The sequence below is a fragment of the Balaenoptera borealis genome, assembly GCF_965194805.1.
Source record: "Balaenoptera borealis genome assembly, chromosome: 13".
NCBI lineage: Eukaryota > Metazoa > Chordata > Mammalia > Artiodactyla > Balaenopteridae > Balaenoptera > Balaenoptera borealis.
In genome coordinates, this window is record NC_138870.1 from 33,019,971 (window position 1) to 33,046,076 (window position 26,106).

Consider the following 26,106-nt stretch of genomic DNA (forward strand, 5'->3'; position numbering starts at 1 on the left):
ACTAAAACCATTAACTAAGATGCCTATTCCTAGTGACTAGCAGTGACCTTCTACTGAGATGTGTGCTTGGTTGCATGTACTCCCTTCACCAAAATCACACATATATTGGCCTCCCCCTTTACCTCTTCAGAAGATTCTCAGAGCTCTCTGAGAGACTGTCTCCCAGGTTATAATCCTCAGGTTGGCCCAAATAAAGAAATTTTCCATTTCTTTCTTAGATTTGACTATTGATTGATTTTTTTGTTGACAGCCTCTTGCCAAGTGCAGCTGTATTTCTTGACTTCAGTCCCTGTGCCCTTACTGTAAACTGCCCTGATTTTTCTTAAGTTAGGTTGGAGTAAAATTCAAATACTTGCAAATACAATGAGCCCTAACTAAAGCAGGGCCTAAACTCAGACAGATAATGAAAATGAAGAGAATAGGAAGGATATAAAAGGTGTTAAGGGAGTAAAGTTAAGGAAATTGCAACTGGTTGCATTTGGATTTCTTGGCTCCCCAGCCATAGTCTTGGGCACCCACTAGTCATACCCTTCACTGAGATGGGGAGAATAGGAGGAGGGGCAGAATTGGTGAGAAACAATAGGGATTCAGTTTTGTGCATGTAGAGATTGATGAGAGTAGGATATCCAAATAAAAATGCCCAGCAGTTGAATATGACTGTGCATCTCAGAGGAGTTCTGATCTGGAAATGTAGGCTAAGCCACCTCTTCCATGTAGTTGGTCATTGAAACTATGGAAGTGAACAGAATCTCCCAGCAGAGTTGTAAGCCAAGGCCTGTGGAGCACCAGCCTTAAAGTATAAATTGAGAAGAAGTCATGAAGGAGACTCAAGATGAAATGCTATGACATGCCAATAAGGGAAAATTTTTAAAGAGAACACTGGCCAAGTGAGGACATCCCAGATACCTGACTAATTGAGAGGATAACAAATTTGAGTGTGTGAGAAGAGGAGAACCAAACTCCCCAACATCCTCTAAGTACCTCCTGTGTGGCAGACATTTCATGCCTCACTTCATCTTCAAAGCAACCTTTTAAGACAGGTGACAGTATATCCTTTTAAAGATAAAGGAAAAGACCAAAGTTCCCTGGGGATGGGCTATGTCATATTGTGTTTATCTAGTCCCTGGAGGAGTGCCTTCCACCAATTTGTTTAAAGAATGAACATTTTTACAATTTTGTAATAGTCTACCTGGAACTAACTGGACTGGTTACTCTCAAACTCACATATGATTTGGGGGGCAAGGTTCTGCTTTAGGGACACAGCAGGCCTATTTCCTGGGGCACATCCCTGGATTTCATGCTGTTATTTCAACTCATTAACAGCATCTTCATTTCTTCTGCTTACCTTTCAGCAAAACATATCAGTCAGAGAAAGGGCAGTCAAGGAAACCATATTTTCATATCACCTGAGGAACCCAAATCTTAGTTGCTGATACTTTACAAACCAGTGGAGATAAATTTTGATTAATTATCACAGAACCTTAAATTCACATCTGACTTGGAAAACATGTCAAAAGGATCTGACTATCTTTTGATGTAAACCACAAGTCATACCACCCAGGGTATACTTAGTCACAGATTCCCCACTTCCTAAGGAGGCATTATTAGCTCTTATTGTTCAAAAGTCATTGAGGTCTTTTCTGGTTCGCTTATATGTGGAATCTAGAAAAATGGTACAGATGAACTTATTTGTAAAGCAGAAATAGAGTCACAGATGTAGAGAACAAACTTATGGTTACCAAGGAGGGAAGAGGGGATGCAATGAGTTGGGAGATTGGGACTGACATACATACACTACTATGTATAAAAGAGATAACTAATGAGAACCTACTGTATAGCACAGGGAACTCTACTCAGTGTTCTGTGGTGACCTAAATGGGAAGGAAATCTAAAAAAGAGTGGATATATGTATACGTATGACTGACTCACTTTGCTGTACAGCAAGAAACTAACACAACACTGTAAAGCAACTATACTCCAATAACAATTAATTAAAAATAAAATTCATTGAAGTCTTTTCTCCCTGACTTAAGAGGTAAAGAATGTATCTAACACTGAAGCAGACAACACTCCTACCACATTTATAAGCTGGAAGAAAAACACTATTTTGACTTCTTTCTATATTTTGAAAATTAGAGACAAGTATGAAAAAAAGGGTATTACAACAATTTTGCTTCTACAAAGGATGCTTCAAATGCTGGACTGATGGATAGGTTTGGGCCAAAGAGAATGAATCAACTATGGAATGGCCCTGCTTTCCACAAATGCTCTGGAATTTCTAAGCTGCAACACACAGTGAGCAGAAGGGAAGTTAACATGGTCTCAGTTCCCCTCTTGGGCATGAACCATACAGGATATTTCATTTAATCACAAGAAGCACAGGAGGTATTTTTCCTGATTTTCAGATCACTGAGGCTCTGAGAAGTTAAGAAGCTTGTGGAGTTTACACAGCTAGCAAGCGTGATGGGTTTCAATTTAAATTCAGATCTAACACCATAGGTTGTGTTAATATTTGATGTACCATGTTTCTACCCCCAAAATGACTCCATATAAAGAAAAATTTTAAAATAACAAAAAGTCGTTTATATGTTCCCTCTTTATTTTCAAGGTAGAATTAGTCACTCATTTTTTCTGTGTTCATATAGCATATTAATTTGTTTTTTTATAATACTGCATTATAATTATTTGGTCTGTCTGCTTAGGTAGAATATAGACTTCTCAAAGACAAGAATTTTAGTTTCCAAATATTTGAAGCTCTATCAACAATATAGTAAATGCTGGTTGAAGAATAAATAAATGAATACTCTAGCAGATGTAGTTTTAAGATTCCTATTACAGGACACAATTATTTGTGAATTATAAAAAGAAAACAAAAGATTATAATATTCAAGAAAATATACTCTCACCATCTCTTATGAAACTCCCATTTTATTGCTTACATTTTTCTTTTTATATTAAAATCAATCTCCTGATAACTCTTCACTCAAGAAAGGTTTAAAGTATTTCAAACACAAATGTTTGAACTTCCACTTTCACTTGAAACTCCATTTTTCCTCATTCAAATGTACATTAAAGTCCATCTATTTCACTTTATAGGTAATTAGAACGAAGGCAGTTACCTGGCATGCCCAAAGTTCCATGGTGGAGACAGATCTTGAAACTAATTATCCTGACTCCTGGGTCAATATTCTTCCCAGCACTCTAAACTCATCTTTCAAAAGAGTGAACCATGAAACTGAACATTTTCTCATTCATTCAATGACTTTCACCCAATGAACACAAATGACTAAAATACACTCATCTTGAAACATTCCAATGAGATAAGCATATTATCTTTCAATAGCTTTTTGGATTATGTTCTGAGCCCTACTGAGGATGCAGAGAGAGGAGAAGGTTCACATTAGTGAGTTAGTATTTTGGTCCACTCATGCTGCCTGCTGAGGACCTCAGAGAGAGTAAAATGTCGCCTCTGGTTCAGACTTACAACATAAGAGAGCATAAATCCTTATTCTTTTCTTCTTATTTCCTGTCACCTTTATTTTTCTCTGCATTTACCACCATCTGGCCTGCTTGTTGTGCCATGTTTCCTGATTGCATGGTAATTTTTTACACTAGGAGAGCTTGTTGGGGATAAAATATGAGAATGGAACAGATTCAGAAATATTGCACTTATGAAATTAAATTAATTAAATATGATTAACAAATATCATACCATCAGCCTGGCCTGCCCAAGAACTCTAGATCAGAATATAGAGCAAAGGCCTCAACTGGGTACCAATAGATTAAATAGTTTGATGAGTTTTATGATTCTTGAGATGGATGCAATTTTATTAGCACAGAGTCGTTTTGGACTTTTATCCTTGGGTAGTAGTGAATTTCATTAACTTTTATTTGTTGACTTATATTACCCCCAAACAAGCTTTAAAGATTCAGCCCTGGGCATTTCAGGTGTTTTACAACTGAAGGGTAGCCCAGGTGACCTAGAGTCAGAAAATCAGCGTTCTACCCTCAGCTCTAAAACTTATTGTGTGAGTGGACAAGTCACTTTAACTCATTAAGCCTTTGCTGCCTTGGCTTGAGAATAAACAGAACTGCCCTGCCTACTCAACAGGATTTTTATAAAGAACAAGGGAGATCATGTCTATGAAAATATTTTATAGTGTTAGATATATATATATAAAACAGTAAACATTTTTGTTTTTATCATGACAATAATAAATAATTACACCATTAGACAGGCTAAGAGTTTTGTCCTATTTTTCCTTTTCTGTTCATATTTATTGAGCTAATACATGCTAGAGTAGTACTGGTATTAACGCTCAATAAGCATACCTATTAAGATTATTATTGCAAGGGCATATTTTCCAAATATTTTCCGAAATATTTTCTATTATCTCTTACAAATACAATAGAAGTGACCCACTGGGGATTAAGGTAAAGCAGTTATAGAGGTAAGAATGATCTGCCCAGCCAATATAATTGCCTATTTCCCACCCCTACTTTAAGTTAGTAGAAAAGGGAAGAGTAAGAAGAGATGAAGCTGGGAGCATTAACCTAAAAGAAGAGTAGCTTAAAAATAAAGGACTGGTATGGAGTGTCCAAAAGAAGTTTACACACCTACAGTTCCTTTTACCTGAAGATGACTTAAAAAGATTAAAATTCTGGATTTCCTTTTCTTTACTGCGGATTTTCTGTGTAACCTTAAAATAAGCCATTGAACCTCTTGGTCTTCCCAGGTAAAAATCTGATACCTTCCACCTGTCCAAGATGGACTGATTTTATGTTTATCAACACATATCAAAATATAGCTTATTTTAAGTTCCTCAAAAGAAGCAAGATGCTATCAAACCCAGATGGAACCAGTTGTTTTCTTTCTTTCTCTTTTTTTCTTTCTCTCTCCCTCCCTACCTACCTGCCTACCTTCCTAACTACTCACCCATACACATTTTGGTTGTGGTAATAATAATGTGGGAAGGATCCATTTATTAATAAAATAAAAATTCTTAGTCAGAAAATTGAAAATTATTGACACTATAACTAGGGTTTAGAATAGATCACATGAGAATTTCTTAAGAGAGCTGTCTTCACATTAACCATCATCATCTTCATCTATCATTACTCTCCCTTTTATTTTGACAGATGTGGAAATATTTTATTGGTCTGTGAGGCAGTGCAATAATATAGCAGGAATTTATTAGGAAAACAGAACTCCATTTGCTCTGTTCTTTCTCTCTTGTGAATAGAGAATAATCTATTCAGCTGCATGTTTGAAATTATTAAGTGATCAGAGTCATAACAGAAAATTGCCTCCTCTAAAAGTTAAATGTACTGTCTGAAGTATGTAATCGTTTTAAGATCTTAGAAGTCCTATGCACAATAGGATAGAAGAGGATGATAAGGTATGGGTTAGGATATAAACATAAGTTATACAAATAAAAGATACTTAAATACACTCATACCACATATATATTTTTTTCATGGTAGAGAATGAAAAAACTAAATATTCCAAGAAGTAAATCTATTTCCTTAACTGAGACAGAACATTAAATAATTCATGGAGATAGAAATAAAGATCCCATGAGGGAGAAAAGAGAAAACTAAACATGGTAAGATTACATAATACAATTTTAAGGATGATTTATCTTTCAATATTTTCCCATATGATCTTTCTATGAACTTTTCTTGGCAAAAAATAGAATTCAAAATACCTCATATTTCAGGTTCACACAAACTTGGGGTGAAAGATGGATTTCATAAAAAACATTTCAACTTCTACAGATTATTGAGTAGAACAAACAAAAAAGATTTTCAGAAATAGGGCATATTTTAATTTAGGTTAATAAACTAGATTTTCACATAGGGTTATTACTGCATTGCATTATTTGAAAGCTTGGTGCTAGTCTTGTTACAATTCCATATCATCACCACACTGAGTACAGTGGACGTGCCTCAGAAAAGTCATGGTGTGCCACATCCAGAAACAAAAATGCTGGGCACCATACCAACAGATGGGCCTAAATAGAGCTGATAAAGGTGAGGAAAAAAATGAAAGTAAATGTTAGAGGGAAGGAGGAGAAAACCAATATTAAAAATGTAGTCCAGGAAGCTGAAATCCAACAAGAATTACCATCAAAGTCAAATTCACAAATGGCATGGATGTATTCAAGGTGGAGTTTCTTAGCAAATTCCAATTTAATCTAATTGGTCATTGGGCCCTAGCCATTATTTTAACTAATTCACTCTCCTCAAATTACCGTGGAATAATTCATTATAACCCAAGTAATTTTAAAGGAAAATATCAAGACTCCCAAATACAAATGGTTTACTAGGTAAAATTTAATTTTACATAATTTGTATTTTTCTAATGAATAATTTTAACAACAGGTAGTGGGGGAAAGCTTCTAAGATTTAGGAGCTTTTCACCCAACAACTAGATTCTCAGCAAAAATCATGGCTTTTCTCTAACCCACATTCTATCACCTAGGATCTTAAAAGTCCCCCCTTGGAATAGTCCTACATAGACCTTATGACAATTTGAAATTCTGTATTAAACTGTGAGTTTATTTAATGTGTTGTTTCCTCCACCAGCCTGTATGCTCTGTAGGGCCAAGGACCATGTCTACTTTATTCACTGCTATGTACCTAGTACAAAATAGACCATCAAAAATGGGTTTAATATTGAATGAATGAAACATGGTAGAACCCCCACTATTCCCCCTGCTCCACCCACAACACACATATAACTTTGGGAATTAGTCTGAAAACTAGAAAACAGGGAACTTGTGTGTCTTCCCTACTTCTCTGCTCCCACTCGATCTCTGGCCCACTGTACTCTGGTTGTAAAAAACATACTTCTATTAATGTTATTATCACATTGCATTGTAACTGACTGCCCTAAAAGGAAATGAACTAGTTATCTGTGTGTCCATTAATCTCTAATAATGCCAGGTGATTTCCTTTTGTTTTACTTTTTAATGTGAATCAAGAAATAGCTTATGAAAATGATACATTCAGTAGCTCAGAATATAGGGACATATTGGATGGCATAAAAGAGAAATTGTGTAAAATCAAATAAAGTCAATAATTACAACAAACAAAATGTCACTTCCTTCTAGTTACAATTTTACAGGATATAAAAAATTGTAAAGTTAAGTATCTTCCAAAAGGAGAATTCTACACATTTAATAAAAACAAATCACCAAGAGTCCTACACTTTTTTTCCATATAAAATAATTCCTTCACAATCTTTTCAGTAAAAAAACAGAAAGAAATACATACATGATGGTGTTAATGCCTGAGAGCTGTTGGAACATTTGTAGGCCACAACCCACAATTAAAGCTCGGCGAGTTGGGGGATAACTCAGCATTCTGCAGATCACAGGTCCGGCTTTTATAAAAAAGAAAGAAAAAGAAGGACATGTCTATTATTTTTAGCTCCCAGAGTAATTATTCCCATTAGGATAAATTTCCCCAAATCTCTGTGAAATCAACATGACTGGGCATTTAAAAATAGAACATATGTACTTTTACAGAAACCTGGGCACAATATATTTTTGAAAACAGTACATATTTGAGTTAAAACTATAAAATCAACAAGAGAGAATTCAAGTTAAAGCAATTTATAGATACTAGAAAGATCTACATAACTGTAACGGCCACAAATTATTCTTCCTTAAATCCCTACGAGCTGTATTAACCACTCTTTGTTCTTCTGCTTCCTGGGCAATTAATTACTATTTAAATCCATTCAATGTGGGACTACTTACAAAGTCACTGGAAAAATTGCTTTAATCAACTGAAAGAATGGCATTCATTAAAAACAATTAAACAAGTAACAGAATTCATTACAATTTATTTGGCTAAAGTAACAAAATTCATTCCAGTCTATTTAATTCAAGTTAAGGAATTTGGGGGTGATATCAGAATTGGTTATGACTGTAATGGATATTATTAATAAAAATTACCCAAAAGGTAAAAAAAAGGATGAAATTTAATGTCTATTTTATATAGGTATATATGTATGATATTTCTAGATATTTTTAATAGTTCCCTAAGAGGTATTCAATGATCATTTCAAAATATAAATGGGCTTTCAAAACGGTGCAGATCCCTTGGGTCCCTATGTCAGAACTCTAGATCAATTCTGAAAAGCTGTAGATCTGAACCACTGAGGCCTTAAGTAAGATGACTAACCAATTGATGCCTGTTGTCTGGGCATAATTACCTAAAGTGCCCCTTCTATTCCCAGAAGTGCTTGTTATGCCTTCACCTTAGCCTTAAGAGGCATTCTATATAGTGTCCTTATGGGACCAGAGTTGACTCCTAGGACCTATGGTATAGTCTGGGATCACTGGGATGTTAATTGCTTCATTAGCAGCATTTTTCCTGGAGGCAATTTTCATTAGTGAACCCTAAACCAAGTCAGGTAAATTAAATTCTGAGGAAATTTCACCATTTCAGAATCTTTTGGAAATCTAATATTCCAGTTCACAGAAACGGGATATGGAATAGAACATGTTATTGTCTGAGCAATAAAAGTTAATACAGGATGTTAAGCCAGGGGATTAATTAGAACTGAACATTACTGGGGTGAGGATATTCATCTCTACACAGGTATGATTACAATCATGTGAAGACTTGATTTACTGCAAACAATTTTGTCTCTAAATGCTAAGACTGGACACACCCATTTAGAAAGCAGGGTGAGAGTATTATAAATGTCAAAATGTTTTAGATGCAAGTAAAGTGGTATTAAAACCTAGTATATCAGAAAGGTTATATGAAATAGGTAGACTTTGTGACAATATTGAAATATATCTGGATCAGTTCTCTGAAAGATAAGCAGACTCATCTGCAAATTTAGATATCTATGAATGAGCCACAAAATAAGAAATGTGCACAGCATCAGATAAATATCTATCTATTTCCATAAATCAAAATATTCAAATAAAAGATTATAATTTACCTTATATACCATGGAAAAATTTAAAAATGACATCTATGATGTTGTAACAAAACAAAACAAAACAAGAAACACCCAACCCTTTTTTCAGCTTTTAAGAAACTCCACAGATGAGAAACTGGCCTTCTGCAAGAAATCTATCATAATCTTTGGATAGCTGTATCTACTTTCACTATTAAACTGTTCCATGGTTTGATAGACAGATTAGGTAATACTGATTTTGGAGGGCAGAAAAATAAAGAGAAAATTATGACAAATTAGGATTAAAGTTTGACTTGCCAAAATATCAAGAGATAAATTATCACATAAACATCACATATTTATTTCCTAGTTTTAAAAAATCTGGGCTTTGAAAAAAGGAGCTGGAGGAATCAGGCTCCCTGACTTCAGACTACACTACAAAGCTACAGTAGTCAAAACAGTATGGAACTGGCACAAAAACTGAAATACAGATCAGTGGAACAGGATAGAAAGTCCAGAGAAAAACCCAAGCACCTATGGTCACCTAGTCTATGACAAAGGAGGCAAGAATATACAATGGAGAAAAGACAAGTCTTTTCAATAAGTGGCGCTGGGAAAACTGGACAGCTACCTGTAAAAGAATGAAATTAGAACACTCCTTAACACCATACACAAAATAAACTCAAAATGGATTAAAGACCTAAATGTAAAGCCAGATATTATAAAACTCTTAGAGGAAAACATAGGCAGAACACTCTTTGACATAAATTGAAGCAAGATCTTTTTTAATCCACCTTCTAGAGTAATAAAAATAAAAACAAAAATAACAAATGGGACCTGATTAAACTTAAAAGCTTTTGCACAGCAAAGGAAACCATAAACAAAATGAAAAGGCAACCCACATAATGAGAGAAGATATTTGCAAAAGAAGCAGCTTACAAGGGATTAATCTCCAAAATATACAAATAGCTCATGCAGTTCAATATCAAAAAAACCCAAACAACTCATCAAAAAGTGGGTGGAAGATCTAAATAGACATTTCTCCAAAGAAGACATACAGATGGCCAAAAAGCACATGAAAAGATGCTCAACATCACTAATTATTAGAGAAATGCAAATCAAAACTACAATGAGGTATCACCTCACGCCGGTCAGAATGGCCAACATCAAAAAATCTATGAACAATAAATGCTGGAGAGGGTGTGGAGAAAAGGGAGCCCTCCTATGCTGTTGGTGGCAATGTAAATTGGTACAACCATTATGGAGAACAGTATGGAGGTTCCTTAAAAAACTAAAAATAGAGCTACCATATGATCCTGCAATCCCACTCCTGGGCATATGTCTGGAGAAAACCATAATTTGAAAACATACATGCACCCCAATGTTAACTGCAGCACTATTTACGATAGTCAGGACACGGAAGCAACCTAAATGTTCACTGACAGAGGAATGGATAAAGAAGATGTGGTATATATATACAATGGAATATTACTCAGCCATAAAACAGAATGAAATAATGTCATTTGCAGCAACATGGATGGACCTAGAGATTGTCATACTGAGTGAAGTAAGTCAGACAGAGAAACACAAATATCTTATGATATCACTTATATGTGCAATCTAAAAGAAAATGGTACAAATGAACTTATTTACAAAACAGAAATATAGTCTCAGATATAGAAAACAAACTTATGGTTACCAAGGGGGAAAGCAGTGGGGGAGGGGAGGGATATACTGGGAGATTGGGATTGACATATACACACTATTATATATAAAATAGATAACTAAGAAGGACCTACTGAATAGTATAGGGAACTCTTCTCAATACTCTGTAATGACCTACATGGGAAAAGAATCTAAAAAAGAGTGGATGTATGTATATGTGTAACTGATTCACTTTGCTGTACAGCAGAAACTAACACAATATTTTAAATCAACTATACTCCAATAAAAATTAAAAAAAAAAAAACATGGTTACATCTAAAAAAAATCTGGGTTTTGGACTTTCTTTTGGATTTCCTGTAAAAAATAAACAATGGTAGTTCCTTTATAAGACTGGATTTTTTTTTTAAAGATAAATTTTGGTCACAGCAGCTGCATATCTGATTATGCATAAACAAAAGTAAAAAATTTCCTTTTATTAAAATCATAAACCTAGCTTTATTAGGCAGTAAAACTAACTTAACAAATGCAAACCATTAATCTTTATATCACAGAAGCTGAGGCGAAGACAAATTCAAATACATGAATTGGTTGAATGTTCATAAGTGAAAATTTAAAATGTCATGCTCTACTTATTACATTTCTTTTGACTCTTGTAATTAAAAACATTTTTATGTATACAACCATTTCACACCTTATTTTTAACAAAACATCTGTGTCTTTGAAATACAGAAATTCCCACACAATAAAAACTAAAACCTCTAGATAACAAAAGCAGAATGGAAATGCAGAACTCAAAATATAACACATAATAAAACAATAGAGGCAAAAACCGCAAATGGGTTCATCTTTTCCATCATTCTGGACACCTCATACTAAGTAACTTTCACAATGGTTGCCCAGGTGTGGCAGGTGCTCTGGTGGCTCTGGTGGCAGGGCTGAAAAGGACAGTGCAACAAGTGCAACCACTCCTGTGGACAGGATGTCTGTGAGGAAGCTGAGTCTACAAAAGTTTCTCCAGGTATGATTAAAAATGTACTAGAACACACTTCATATAAAAGTCCAGCTCTTGACTTCCACTTCCAGGCAAGATGGAGTAACAGTTATCAGATTTACCTCCAACATGAAACAACTAAAAAGTCAGGCAAAACTGCATGAAACAGTAGTTCTCATTATAATGGGACAAAGAATAGTGACCCCTGATATTCAGGAAGCAAATGAGATGAACCCTCCAAATGCCCCAGCCTAAGCCTGGAAAAAAGTATCCAGGCTATAGCACAGGGAGGGGAAAGCAGGCAGATGCTGGTGGTCTCCTTGAGTTGAAAAGATGCAGCTCAGGATCCAGGTGGCTAGAGTTCACAGGGCAGTGTGCTGGAGAGGAGAGACTCACGGAGAGGACACTGGAGATCTGCAGGGCTCCTTGATTTTTCAGTTGAATACTGATCAGTGGATGTGTGTGAGGAAACTACCCAGTCAGGGGAAAGAGCCACAGGAAAGGATGAAAGAAATGAACCCCAGGAATTTACACAGGACTGAGAGTGAAAAACCTAGAGCATAAGGAAGAATATTCAGAAGGGTTTTTACCTCAGTAATGGTATAAATTTAGTCCTGGCTTAAACATTACTTGGGCACCATCTAAACAGTTTAAATGAAAGACCCAAATGCTTCCAAGGAACTGAATAGCATCCCACAACTAAGTTCAACAGTAAGATAAAATTGATAATGTCTGGCATACCATATAAAATTACGAGGCATGCAAAAAGGCAGGAAAGTACAACTTGTAATGATAAAGGGATTAATTCAGCAAGAGGATATAACAATCCTAAATGTCTCTGCACCTAATAAAAGCTTCAAAATATATGAAACAAAAAACACAACTGCAAGGGAAAATAGAAAAACCCACAATTATACTTGGATATTTCATCACCTCTTTCTGAGTAATAGTAAAAGTAGGCTGATAATCAGCAAAGATACAGAAGACATCAACAGCACTATCAACAAACTTGACCTGACATTTAGACAATACCCTACAGACCAAATGTTCTTTCCAAGAGTAAATGCATGGTAAATGTCTTGGAACATTTACTGAGATAGATTATATTATATTCTGAGCTCTAAATCCAGTCTCAATTAACTTAAAAGGAGTCAAGTCATACAAAGAATGTTCTTTGGTCATAATAAAATTAATACACAAATCAATAAACTGAAAGATAACTGGAAAATTCCCTCCAGACCAGAAACTGAATAACATATTTCCATGGATCAAAGAAAGAATGGGAAATGAGAAAGTATTCTGAACTGAAAGAATATGAAAATGCATCATATGAAAATTTGTGGAATGGAGCTAAAGTATAACAGAGGAAAATTTATAGCAATGACTTTGGCTTCCACCTTACAAAACCAGAAGAAGAGTGACAAAGCAAACCTCAAAAAAGCACAAGATAAAAAAATAAGAAAGATCAGAATGGAAATCCATTAAATAGATAAGGAGACAATTGAGAAAAAAATTAATGAAACCAAAATCTGGTTCTTTGAAAACATCAATAAAATTGATAAACTTTGAGCAAGACTATGGAAGGCTGAATAATGGCCCCTCAAAAGATACATACCTGCTAATCCCTGGAACTTGTTAATGTTACTTTAGATGTCAAAAAAAAAAGACTGTGCAGATGTGATTAAGTTAAGGATTTTTGATGTGGGAAGATTATCCTGGATTATTTGGGTTGGCCCTAAATGCAATCACATGTATCCCTATAAGAGGGAGGCAGAGGGAGATTCAGAACAGAATGGGAGAAGGCAGTGTGACCATGAATGCAGATACTGAATTGATGTAGCCATAAGCCAAGGAATAATGGAGGGAGGGAGGGAGGGAAAAAGGGAGAGAGGGAGGGAGGGAAAAAGGGAGAGAGGGAGGGAGGGAGGGAGAAAGGGAGAGAGGGAAGGAGGGAGGGAGGGAGAAAGGGAGAGAGGGAGGGAGAAAGGGAGAGAGGGAAGGAGGGAGGGAGGGGGGGAGAGGGGGAGGGAGAGGTCTGTTTTCTTCTTCATGAGAGAGGGTTCCACTCTCATGACCTCATCTAAACCAATTGTCTCCCAAAAGCTCCATCTCCAAACACCGTCACTTTGGGCATTAGGGCTTCAACATATGAATTTTGGGGAGACACAAACATTCAGTCCATAACACCAAGAGTATTAGGCATCTGTTCAAATCTCAATGAATTTTCTAATATTTTGATACCTCTTCATGCCTTATGAACCATTTTTCATCATCATTAGAGTGCTACCAAGTAAGAAAGAACAGGTAATATTATTGAGGAAAGAAGTACATAGAGATCAGGTAACTTTCCAAAGGTCACAAACTATTAAGTATGTAGAGCTAGGACTTGAGCTAACTTCTGTTCATGCCATAAATGACAAGAAATTTTATATGTATACTTAAATGAGCTGATTTTCCTTAGCATAAAAAGAAAATCAACAATTATGAATAGTATGAGTAACAAAACACAAAACTAAAGCACTTTCAAGCTACAGGAATACACATTCTCTGTGTTCATCATGACTCGATCCCTCCATCTCTTTTTTTTCTCTTATCTTTTTTATGGCCTCACTTGCCACTATCGCCAGTCTTTACTCTCGAGTTATCTATCTCAAATCATTCATTTCAATCTGTTCTTTTCTCCAATCCTATATCCAGGGAGTTGAACATTGTTTACAAATAATTAGGAAAATAGACCTGGTTTCATGGCAAATTAAGGGTTTCTGTGAGTCAGGCCCTCCATGCTACCTGAGGAGTGCCATTCATCTCGAGATGGCTCTCAATAACATTCTCAACCACATCCATTTCAAACACTCCTCCTTGGACTTCCATTGTTCTCTGCAGCCTTTCAGACCAAGTATTCCCTAGCTCACTTAGCATACTTGAAGCACCGACCATCAGCCTACTCTTTGCTAGGTACAGAAACATGAAGAGGTCCTGCCCTGCAAGAGCTCATAATATCAGAGTGGGGAGGGAATCACGCACAGAAACAAAACGAGTTGCACCATAAAAATCTAAGGGCTCTAACAGAGGTACATGTAAAGTATTATCAGACTGAGGAATAGGGAAGAACCCAGAAAGGGTGTGCCAGCTCAAGGTCATATAAAAGAGAAGTCATCATGTCTCACCCCAAACCTTATGGTACCTAATTTCACATTAAGTCAGGATAAAAAAATGTGGCATTTGGCTATTCATTCCCTCTTCCTAATTTCCATATCCAATTAGTTGCCAAATTCTAATGAAAATTAATGTATATATACCTGACTTCTTTCCACAAAATGTCAGAAAAACTTCTCTTGCTTTTGCATCCGTGCCCTCCCCAGCTCTCTATTGCCCTGCTGGGTTCTCATCTGGGGGCTCTCATCCGTGTCCTTGGTGAGACCGCATGGCAATGGACAGTACTTGCGCAGGCCGCCGTTGAAATTCCAGCTTCCCCACTCAGCTGCCATGAGGTTTTGCCCATGTTATTCAATCTTGCTAAGCCTCTATCTCCTCCTTGGTTAAGTGGACATAGTAGTAGTACTTGTCATTATGAAGATTAGAGATAGTAAACTTCCAGGCATACACTATGTGTAATGGTTAATTTGTGTGTCAGCTTTACTGGGTTACAGGGTGCCCAGATATTTGATTAAACATTACTTCTGGATGTGTCTATAAGGGTATCTGGATAAGATTAACATTTGAATCGGTAGACTGAGTAAAGCAGACTGCCCTCCCCAATGTGGATGGGCCTCATACAATCCATGAGGACCTAAAATACAACAAAAAGAGGAGGAAGGGAAGGTCTGTTCTTTCAGCCTGCCTATTATAGAGTTGGGACATTGGTTTTCTCCTGCCCTCTGACTGGGACTTTCACCATCAGCTCTCCTGGGGCTCCAGCTTGCCAAGGGCAGAGTAGACTGTCTTCTCAGCCTCCATTATCATGTAAGCCCATTCCCCATAATAAATAAATCTCATAGGAGATATATATATATATATATATATATATATATGTACACACACACATATTAGATATAAATATAGATATAGATACGGATATAGATATAGACATAGATGTCCTATTGGTTCTATTTCTTTGGAAAACCCTGACTAATACTAACTCACACGTTATGTATTCAACAACAATGCCTTGTTTGTGTATGGTCTCCACATCTCCAGTCTCTACTGAATCAATCCAGCCTCTCCACATTGCTTCCATCCTGTCTACTAAAGCATAACACTGATCACTTTCTTCACTGACCTGTTCAAAACTTTTGATAACAGACCCATCAGGGTCTACTTCATGAAAGGCACACTCCTGCTTTTCAAGACTTATCTCACACTACTTCTTCTCTAACACACATGGCTTCAACAATCTTTGGGTAGCCTGTTTTACACAAAGAAGCCTCATATTTTTACATTTCTGTCTCGTATAATGTTCCTGTTCTATGAGGTCGCCCCTGATCCCAAAAGAAGATATTCTCTCATCAGAATGATGGTGTCAGTTTCATACTTCTCTTATGTCCTCACTGATGGCTAATTTGTTTTACAGGTTATGTAGCTGATGTCTCTTCCATACTGGATTACGATCTTTATACTGGATTATGTGGGGTGAATGGCCCAGGTTTTATCTCTGTTTTATCATTTTGCTTCCCATTGTACTTAGCTTAGGGTCATGCAAATAGAAGAGATTCAATAAATATCTGTTTAATGAACATGAAGAAGAAAAGAAGGAGGAAAGGGAAGAAGGGAGAAAGAAACACCGGAGCAAATAATGGTTACTGAGATCAAGAATGAAGCAATCTGAATACACTGCAAGTTGCTAAACAATGTTGTGATTAATTATAAACTACCACTAAGATCTTGAGCACAGCCATGCTGTTTTCCTCTTCAATATGCAGCAGATGATGTTTGTGATTACAAGCTGGTGCTTGGCACATGTTCTGTTCGGAAGAATGGACTGCTGCTATTGATAAATTCAACCCCATGTGGTTCAATCATTCCTTCACAGTCTGGCATTTATACCAATACATTCTGAAATCCTTCTAAAGAATCAATTTGCCAAGATGTTGTGTTGGGCTGATTGTCTATAGCTGCCTGTTTGTGAGCTGATCATGGTACAGTATGCACTGACTCAGTAATCTAGTCATTATTATTCCAGGTTGCTAAAGTAAAGACTGTTTTCTGTGATAGGGCTTAATGTTACTAAAATACTGTTTTTCAAAAACCTACTCTTGTTACTACCAAGAATTCTTTTTAAATTCTAAAAATATTTCCTTCATCAAAGGTATCTACATAAACAAAAGCCATCATAAAATATATCCCCTAGCCAAGCAATTCTCAAACAAGAGATCTCTGAACTTCATAACAGCCATGGGAGTGTGGTGTGTTGCTGAGGGGAAGAATGTTAAGAATTACTACTTTAGAAAACCTTTCTTGAGCAAAGTGAAGTATCTTTTTTTTTAAAGAAATGAGTAATTCTTAGTAAATAAATAAATGAGTAGTCCTTAAACCATTATATTCTTAACATTAATACTGTCTTTCGCAAAGCAATTTTTAAATGAAAGGACACATACTTTTAACCTGATGGTATTCTGAGAGTATTTTCATAACAAGTTGTCATTCTTAGTGATATAAAGTTTCTCACCTAACTTTTCAATAGATATTAAACACTAAGATATAAGACAGTGTATGACTTGCATCTGCTAAAGGCTATACAACCATAAGCAGTGTTGAACAGTATAAAGAGTAAGAGTCTCCAAAACAGGAAAACCCAGATTCAAATCCAGCTCAGCTATGTAGAAGCTGTGTGATCCTGGGCGGGTTCCTTACCCTTTCTGAGCCTCGCATGCCTCATATGAGATAACATCTACTTCACAATTGTATTTTGATAATTAAAGGTGGTAGTACATGTGAAGTATATTGCACCAAAACTCAAATAATGATGCTATGATTTCATCTATCAGCTCTGTAGAATTTCTCCGTAGTTGAATACAATTTGAAAGTTTTGAATAAAAAACAACTGTCAATAAATTACATAGGGTTTCCTTCTATGTAAACAAAGAGATTTCATTCTTAAGGTCCCATAAAATAATTCAAAAAGCTTCATTAACATAAAAATAGATTAATTTTATAGTTATAATTTCTATATCTTTTATAATTAACAGAACACTCCTACACAGATGATTGATAAACACAAGGTGATAAATCAATAGGAATTATACTTCAGGCACTTGTAATAAATGGCAGTTCTATCAAATTCATTTATATATACTGCCAAACTATTCATACAAATACAGATAAATTAGAATGATCTTATTCCCCTGACTTCATTTTAGATCACATGTAGCCTGCCTAGAATCTAAGTATTTCTACATTACTATCAGTTAAACATTTTAAGATATATGAACTATGTTTCTAAACATTAATCATTTGCTTGGTTAAAAAAGTATGTATTTATATGGATATTTGAATTCTATATGTATATTTGGACATATTCGATTAACATGATTTTTTTTTTAGATTCAAGCATTCAACAAATAAGTACTATTGAGAATAAAGATGAAAATCTAACCATGATTCATCTATTTCATACTGTTCTTTCTTGCTATATTTAGCTTTACATGTGATAGTTACTATGAATAAATATACCAAAAAGATAAAAACCAGGCCGAATTAAAGGGTCCATGATCTTACAGTGGGGCAGAATATCTAAAATCACGTTTGTTCCACCAGATTCTGGAAGCATGACTGCTGCAAACATATGTGGTACCTTGAAATATAATATCTTAAAGGAAAGAGACTGTGTTTTCTGTCAGCATGATTCTTGGAAAACCATATTTATTTCAAAAATATCCAGGAATGAGAAACAAAAAAGAACCAAAACAAATTTATAAGGATATATATATACATATTTTCTAATTCCAAAGCAGTTCTCCTGTCACAACTCTCTTCCTACTTTTCAATTACATCTTATAAAGAAAAAAGATAAATAAAAATAAAAATAATTGTCTCCTACCTGTGAAAAAAATATGTGATAGTTATTAAATATAGAGTAAGAAATAAAGATGTTCTGAGGTGTGGCCAAGATGGTGGAGTAGGAAGACCCTGAGCTTACCTCCTCCCATGGGCACACCAAAATCACAACTATTTACAGAGTAACTATTAAAGAGAAAGACTGGAAGACTAGAAAAAAAGATGCTCTACAACTGAAGAAATGAAGAAGAAACCATAACAAGATGGGTAAGGGGGCAGAGACGTATAGTCAAGACCCATACCCCAGGGTGAACATCCCACAAATGGGAGGATAATTACAATTGCAGAGGTTCTCCCCAAGAAGTGAGGGGTCTGAGGTCCACATTGGGCTCCCCAGTCAGGAAGTCCTACACTCAGAAGATGAGCCCCCAGAGTGTTTCACTTTGAAGGCCAGCAAACTTTAATTTTTGGAGAGCCAGAGGCTTGTGGGAAATAAAAGACTCCACTCTTACAGGGTGCACACAAAATCTCACATGCTCTGGGACCCAGGGCAGAAGCAGTAATTTGACAGGTGCCTGGGTCAGACCTACCTGCTGATCTTAGAGAGCATTCCAGAGAGGCAGGAGGCAACTGGAGCTCACACTGGGGACACAGACCCTGGCAGCAGCCATTTCTGGGAGCTTCTTCTACCACAAGGACACTACTGCAGGCAAGCACCATTTTGGAATCCTCCCTCAGCTTATTAGATCCAGGACATGGCACCACCTACCAGCCTGTTACCACCTGTACTGGGATGCCTCAGGCCAAGCATCTACCCAGGCAAGGACACAGCATCTACCCACCAGACCTGTTGCCTTAAGACCCCCTGAGCCCTCAGCTGTCCTGGGACATGGCCTTGTCCACCAGAGGGTCCAGGACACAGCCCTGCACACCAGGTGATAAACTAGGCCCAGGACCCATAGAGCCCTGCAGCTAGAGACCCCAGGATGCAGTTCAGCCCATCAGTGGGCCTATACTAGACACAGGACCAGCTTTACCCACCAGTGGGCAGGCACCAGCCCCAGGATAGCAGAGACCCAGGCCCAACCCACCAGCAGGCCACACATCAATTCTGGGACCCCAAGGGCCCTACAGCCAGAGACCCCAGGATATGCCTTGCCCGACAACGGGCAGGCACTAGTCCCAGGTCAAGGTCTCACCTATCAATGGGTGGGCACCAGCTGTGGAATCCCCTGGGCTCTGACCCCACCCACCAGTGGGTGAACATGAGCCCCAGGACAACCACGGACCTGCAGCCTATCAGTACCCAGGTCACAAAACAGCAGGCAGGCACCAGAGCAGGGAACTCTTGAACCCTGGCCCCACTCACCAGCATGCCAACACCAACTCTGGGACACCTTGGGTCCCTCAGTAAGCCACCCTAAGATTCCTCCCCTCCCCACCATTGGGCAAACACAAGCTTCAGGACACCCTGGCCTCTGCAGCCAGCTATGTAAGGAGCTAGCATCACCCATCAGCAGGCTGACACTAGATCTGGGACCCCTGGCACAACTATCCATCCCAGATACCAGCACTGCTTAACAGTGGGCCAGCACTAGACCTGGCCCCACTCACTAGCAGCCAATAGCTTCCACACAAGGAAGGGCCTGGCAACCAACCAGGTCAGAAGCCAGACACACTTACCAGAACACCCACAGTTCTAAGCTCGTCATGACAGAATGACCCACATAGCCCACATCGGGGGCACCCATAGAGCATATAGTTCTAATGACCAGAGCAGAGTAAGCTGCTGGGACACATAGGATGTCTCCTACAAAAGGTAACTTCTCCAAGGCTGGGAAACATAATCAACGTATTAAATACATAGAAATAAAAACAGGAGCTTAGGCAAAATGAGGTAACAGACAAATATGTTCCAAACAAAGGAACAAAATAAAGCCCCAGAAGAAATACTAAGTGAAGTGAAGATAAGAAATCTACCCAATAAAGAGTTTAAGGTCATGATTATAAAGCTGTTCCAAGAACTCAGGAGAAGATTGGATGAACAGAGTAAGAGGTTAGAAGCTTTTAAAAGAGTTAGAATATACAAAGAAGAACCAAAAACTGATGACGACTACAATAACTGAAATAAAAAATACACCAGAAGGAATCAACAGTAGATTAGATGATATCAGCGAATGGAAGACAGAGTACTGGAAAACACTGAAGACGAACAGAAGAAGGTAAAAGAAGAAAAGAAAATGAGGACAGTTTAAGAGACCTCAGTGATAGCATCAAGTGTACTAATATTCACGTTACAGGGAGAAGAAGAAAGCGAGAGAAAGGGGCAGAGAATATATTTGAAGATATAATAGCTGAAAACTTCACTAACCTGAGAAAGGAAACAGATGTCCAGGTCCGGGAAGCACATACAGTCCCAAACAGAATCAGTACAAGGAAGAACACACCAAGACACATTGTAATTAAATGGCAAAAATCCAAGATAATGAGAGAATATTAAAAGCAGCAAGGGACTGTCTCTATTGCTGCTGCTACTTCTGCTGCTGCCGCCACTGCCACCACTGCTACTGCTGCTGGCAGAGCTGCTGGGAGTGGGCATCTCCTGTCTGGGATACCCACCATTGCGGCATCTCCTGCACACCCTGGCCCCAAACGGACCTGCCAGCCCCAGGGAACAAAAGTGGAGCCACCCCTGTCCTCTCCTGCTGAAGCCAGAGGATGACTTGAGAGGGCTGAGTGGAGAGTGTGGTCCTCAGCGGCAGGCGGGGAAGGAGACCTTCAAAATGGTGGAGGAGTAAGATGCGGAAATCACCTTCCTCCCCACAAATACATCAAAATACATCTACATGTGGAACAACTCCTACAGAACACCTACTGAACATAGTAGAAGACCTCAGACTTCCCAAAAGGCAGGAAACTCCCCACGTACCTGGGCAGGGAAAAAGAAAAAAGAAAAAATGGAGACAAAAGAACAGGGACAGGACCTGCACCTCTGGGAGGGAGCTGTGAAGGAGGAAAAGTTTCCACACACTAGGAAGCCCCTTCACTGCCGGGGATGAGGGGTGGGTGGGGGGAAAGCTTCGGAGCCACAGAGGAGAGTGCAGCAACAGGGGTGCGGAGGGCAAAGCGGAGAGATTCCCGCACAGAGGATCAGTGCCGACCAGCACTCACCAGCCTGAGAGGCTTGTCTGCTCCCCGCCGGGGTGGGTGGGGGCTGGGAGCTGAGTCCTGGGGCTTCAGAGGTCAGATCCCAGGGAGAGGACTGGGGTTGGCTGTGTGAACACAGCCTGAAGGGGGCTAGTGAACCACAGCTAGCCGGGATAGAGTCTGGGAAAAAGTCTGCACTTGCCTCAGAGGTAAGAGACCATTGTTTTGAGGTGCACAAGAGGAGGGGATTCCTTCCCCGTCTGCCCACAGAAGGCAGAGCATGGCCTAAACAAGCTCCAGAGATGGATGTGAACCATGGCTATCAGCTCGGACCCCAGAGACAGGCATGAAACAATAATGCTGTCACGGCTGCCACCAAGAATCCTGTGTGCAAACACAGTTCACTACCCACACCACACCCCTCGGTGAACCTGTGCAGCCCACCACTGCCAGGGTCCCAAGATCCAGGGACAACCAACTTCCCCAGGAGAACACACAGCGTGCATCAGGCTGTTGCAATGTCACACTGGCCTCTGCCACTGCAGCCTAGCCTGCATTACAATTATGACTACCATGCCCCTCCCTCTCTCCGGCCTGAGTGAGCAAGAGAGCCCTAATTAGCCACTGTTTTAACCCCCTCCTGTCTGGGCAGAGAACAGATGCCTGAGGGTGGCCTACACACAAAGGCAAGGTCAAAACCAAAGCTGAAACCCAGGAGCTGTGTGAACAAAGAAGAGAAAGGGAAATTTCTCCGTGCAGCTTCAGGAGCAGCAGATTAAATTCCTACAATCAACTTGATGAACCCTGCATCTGTGGAATACCTGAATAGACAACAAATGCTCCCAAAATTGAGGTGGTGGACTTTGGGAGCAACTGTAGACTCGGGGTTTGCTTTCTGCATTTGATTTGTTTCTGGTGTTTAGGTTTATCTTAGATTAGCTTTTAGTGCTTGTTCTCATTGGTGGATTTGTTTATTGGTTTGGTGGTTTTCTTCTTTTCTTTTTTATTTTTTTTTCTTTTATTCTTTTTTTTTATAAAAATTTTTTTTTTCCTTTTTTCTCTTTTTGTGAGTGTGTATGGTATGTTTCTTTGTGTGATATTCTCTGTTTAGCTTTGCTTTTACCATTTGTCCTAGGGTTCTGACTGTTCGTTTTGTTGTTGTTGTGGTTTCTTTTCTTTTTATGGGTGTGTGTGTGTGTATGTTTCTTTGTGTGATTTTGTTAGTTTAGCTTTACTTTTACCATTTGGTTTGGAGCTCTATCTGTTTATTTTGTTTGTTTGTTTGTTTGTTTTCCTTTCTTTCTTTCTTTTCTGCTGAGACGTGTGGCTGACAGGGTCTTAGTGCTCTGGCCAGGTGTCTGGCCTGAGCCTTCAAGGTGGGAGAGCCAGGTCCAGGACATTGGACCACCAGAGGCCTCCCGGTCCCACGTATTATCAATCGGCAAGAGATCTCCCAGAGATCTCCGTCTCAACACTAAGACCCAGCTCCACCCAACGGCCAGCAAGCTCCACTGCTGGACGTCCCATGCCAAACAACTAGCAAGACAGGAACACAACCCCAACCATTAGCAGAGAGGCTGCCTAAAGTCATACTAAGTTAACATATACCCCAAAACACACTACCAGACGTGGCCCTCCCTACCAGAAGAACAAGATTCACCCCACCCACTAGAACACAGGCAACAGTCGCTTCCACTAGGAAGCCAACACAAGCCACTGAACCAATCTCACCCATTGTGGGCAGACAACAAAAACAACGGAAATTACAAACCTGGAGCCAGCGAAAAGGAGACCCCAAACACAGTAAGTTAAACAGACTGAGAAGACACAGAAATATGCAGCACATGAAGGAGCAAGGTAAAAACCTACAGACAAAACAAATGAAGAGGAAATAGGTAGTCTACCTGAAAAAGAATTCAGAGTAATGATAGTAAAGATGATCCAAGATCTTGGTAATAGGATGGAGAAAATACAAGAAACGTTTAACAAGGACACAGAAAAACAAAAGAGCAAACAAACAATGATGAACAACACAATAAATGAAATTAAAATTCTCTAGAAGGAATCAACATCAAAATAACTGAGGGAGAAGAGTGGATAAGTGACCTGGAATATAAAATAGTGGAAATAACTGCCACAGAGCAGAATAAAGAAAAAAAGAATGGAAAGAATTGGGGACAGTCTCAGAGACCTCTGGGACAACACTGAACGCACCAACATTCGAATAATAGGGGTCGCAGAATAAGAAGAGGAAAATAAAACGTCTGACAAAATATATGAAGAGATTATAGTTGAAAACTTCCCTAAAGCGGAAAGGAAAATAGTCAATCAAGTCCAGGAAGCGCAGAGTCCCATACAGAATAAATCCAAGGATAAACACACCAACACACATATTAATCCAACTATCAAAAATTAAATACAAAGAAAAAATATTAAAAGCAGAAAGGGAAAAGCAACAAATAACATACAATGGAATCCCCAAAAGGTTAACAGCTGATCTTTCAGCAGAAAAACTGCAAACTAGAAGGGAGTGGAAGGACATATTTAAAATGATGAAAGCGAAAAACTTACAACAAGATTACTCTACCCAGGAAGGAACTCATGCAGATTCGACAGAGAAATTAAAACCTTTACAGACAAGCAAAAGTTAAGAGAATTCAGCACCACCAAATCAGCTTTACAACAAATGCTAAAGGAACTTCTCTAGCCAGGAAACATGAGAGAAGGGAAACACTTACAATAACAAATCCAAAACAATTAAGAAAAATGGTAATAGGAACATACATATCGATAATTACCTTAAATGTAAATGGATTACATGCTCCAACCAAAGACATAGACTGGCTGAACGGATACAAAAATAAGACTCATATATATGCTGTCTACAAGAGACCCACTTCAGACCTAGGGACACATACAGACTGAAAGTGACGGGATGGAAAAAGATATTCCATGCAAATGGAAATCAAAAGAAAGCTGGAGTAGCAATTCTCATATCAGACAAAATAGACTTTACAATAAAGACTATTACAAGACACAAAGAAGGACGTTACATAATGATCAAGGGATCAATCCAAGAAGTTATAACAATTGTAAATATTTATGCACCCAACATAGGAGCACCTCAATACATAAGGCAAATGCTAACAGCCATAAAAGGGGAAATCGACAGTAACACAATCATAGTTGAGGACTTTAACAGCCCACTTTCACTGATGGACAGATCATCCAAAATGAAATTAACAGAGAAACACAAGCTTTAAATGACACATTAAACCAGATGGACTTAACTGATATTTATTGCACATTCCATCCAAAAACAACAGAATACACTTTCTTCTCAACTGCTCATGGAACATTCTCCAGGACAGATCATATCTTGGGTCACAAATCAAGCCTTGACAAATTTAATAAAATTGAAATCATACCAAGTATCTTTTCCGACCACAATGCTATGAGACTAGATATCAATTAAAGGAAAAAAACTGTAAAAAATACAAACACATGGAGGCTAAACAATACACTACTAAATGACCAAGAGATCACTGAAGAAATCAAAGAGGAAATCAAAAAATACCTAGAAAAAAATGACAATGAAAACATGACCACTCAAAACCTATGGGGTGCAGCAAAAGGAATTCTAACAGGGAAGTTTATAGCAATACAATCCTACCTCAATAAACAAGAAACATCTCAAACAACCTAACCTTACACCTAAAGCAATTAGAGAAAAATAACAAAGAAAACCCAAAGTTAGCAGAAGGAAAGAAACCATAAAGATCAGATCAGAAATAAACGAAAAAGAAATCAAGGAAACAACAGCAAAGATCAATAAAACTAAAAGCTGGATCTTTGACAAAATAAACAAAATTGATAAACCACTAGCCAGACTCATTAAGAAAAACAGGGAGAAGACGCACATCAACAGAATTAGAAAGGAAAAAGGAGAAGGAACAGCTGACCCTGAAGAAATACAAAGAATCACAAGGGATTACTACAAGCAACTATATGCCAATAAAATGGACAACCTGGAAGAAATGGACAAATTCTTAGAAAAGCACAAACTTCAGAGACTAAACCAGGAAGAAACAGAAAATATGAACAGCCCAATCACAAGCACTGAAATTGAAACTGTGATTAAAAATCTTCCAACAAACAAAAGCCCAGGACAAGATGCCTTCACAGGTGAATTCTATCAAACATTTAGAGAAGAGCTAACACCTATCCTTCTCAAACTCTTCCAAAATATAATGGAGGGAGAAACACTCCCAAACTCATTCTATGAGGCCACCATCACCCTGATACCAAAACCAGACAATGATGTCACAAAAAAAGAAAACTACAGACCAACATCACTGATGAACATACATGAAAAAATCCTCAACAA

General features: G+C 38.1%; 1 protein-coding gene and 1 long non-coding RNA gene across 4 annotated transcripts in view; one reads left to right on the top strand and one right to left on the bottom strand.

Moving 5' to 3' along the window:
• SLC2A13 (solute carrier family 2 member 13) overlaps positions 1-26,106 on the bottom strand; it is a 456,196-nt gene that overhangs the window by 235,063 nt on the left and 195,027 nt on the right. For all 3 annotated transcript variants that reach the window (XM_082349412.1, XM_082349411.1, XM_082349410.1), the window contains exon 4: positions 7,279-7,387. In XM_082349412.1, the coding sequence (XP_082205538.1) occupies positions 7,279-7,387 (109 nt within the window). The remainder of the gene's footprint in view (positions 1-7,278; positions 7,388-26,106) is intronic.
• The window catches only part of LOC309608880, a 171,500-nt gene that overhangs the window by 17,164 nt on the left and 128,230 nt on the right, over positions 1-26,106 (top strand). The gene's annotated exons all lie outside the window — the stretch shown is intronic.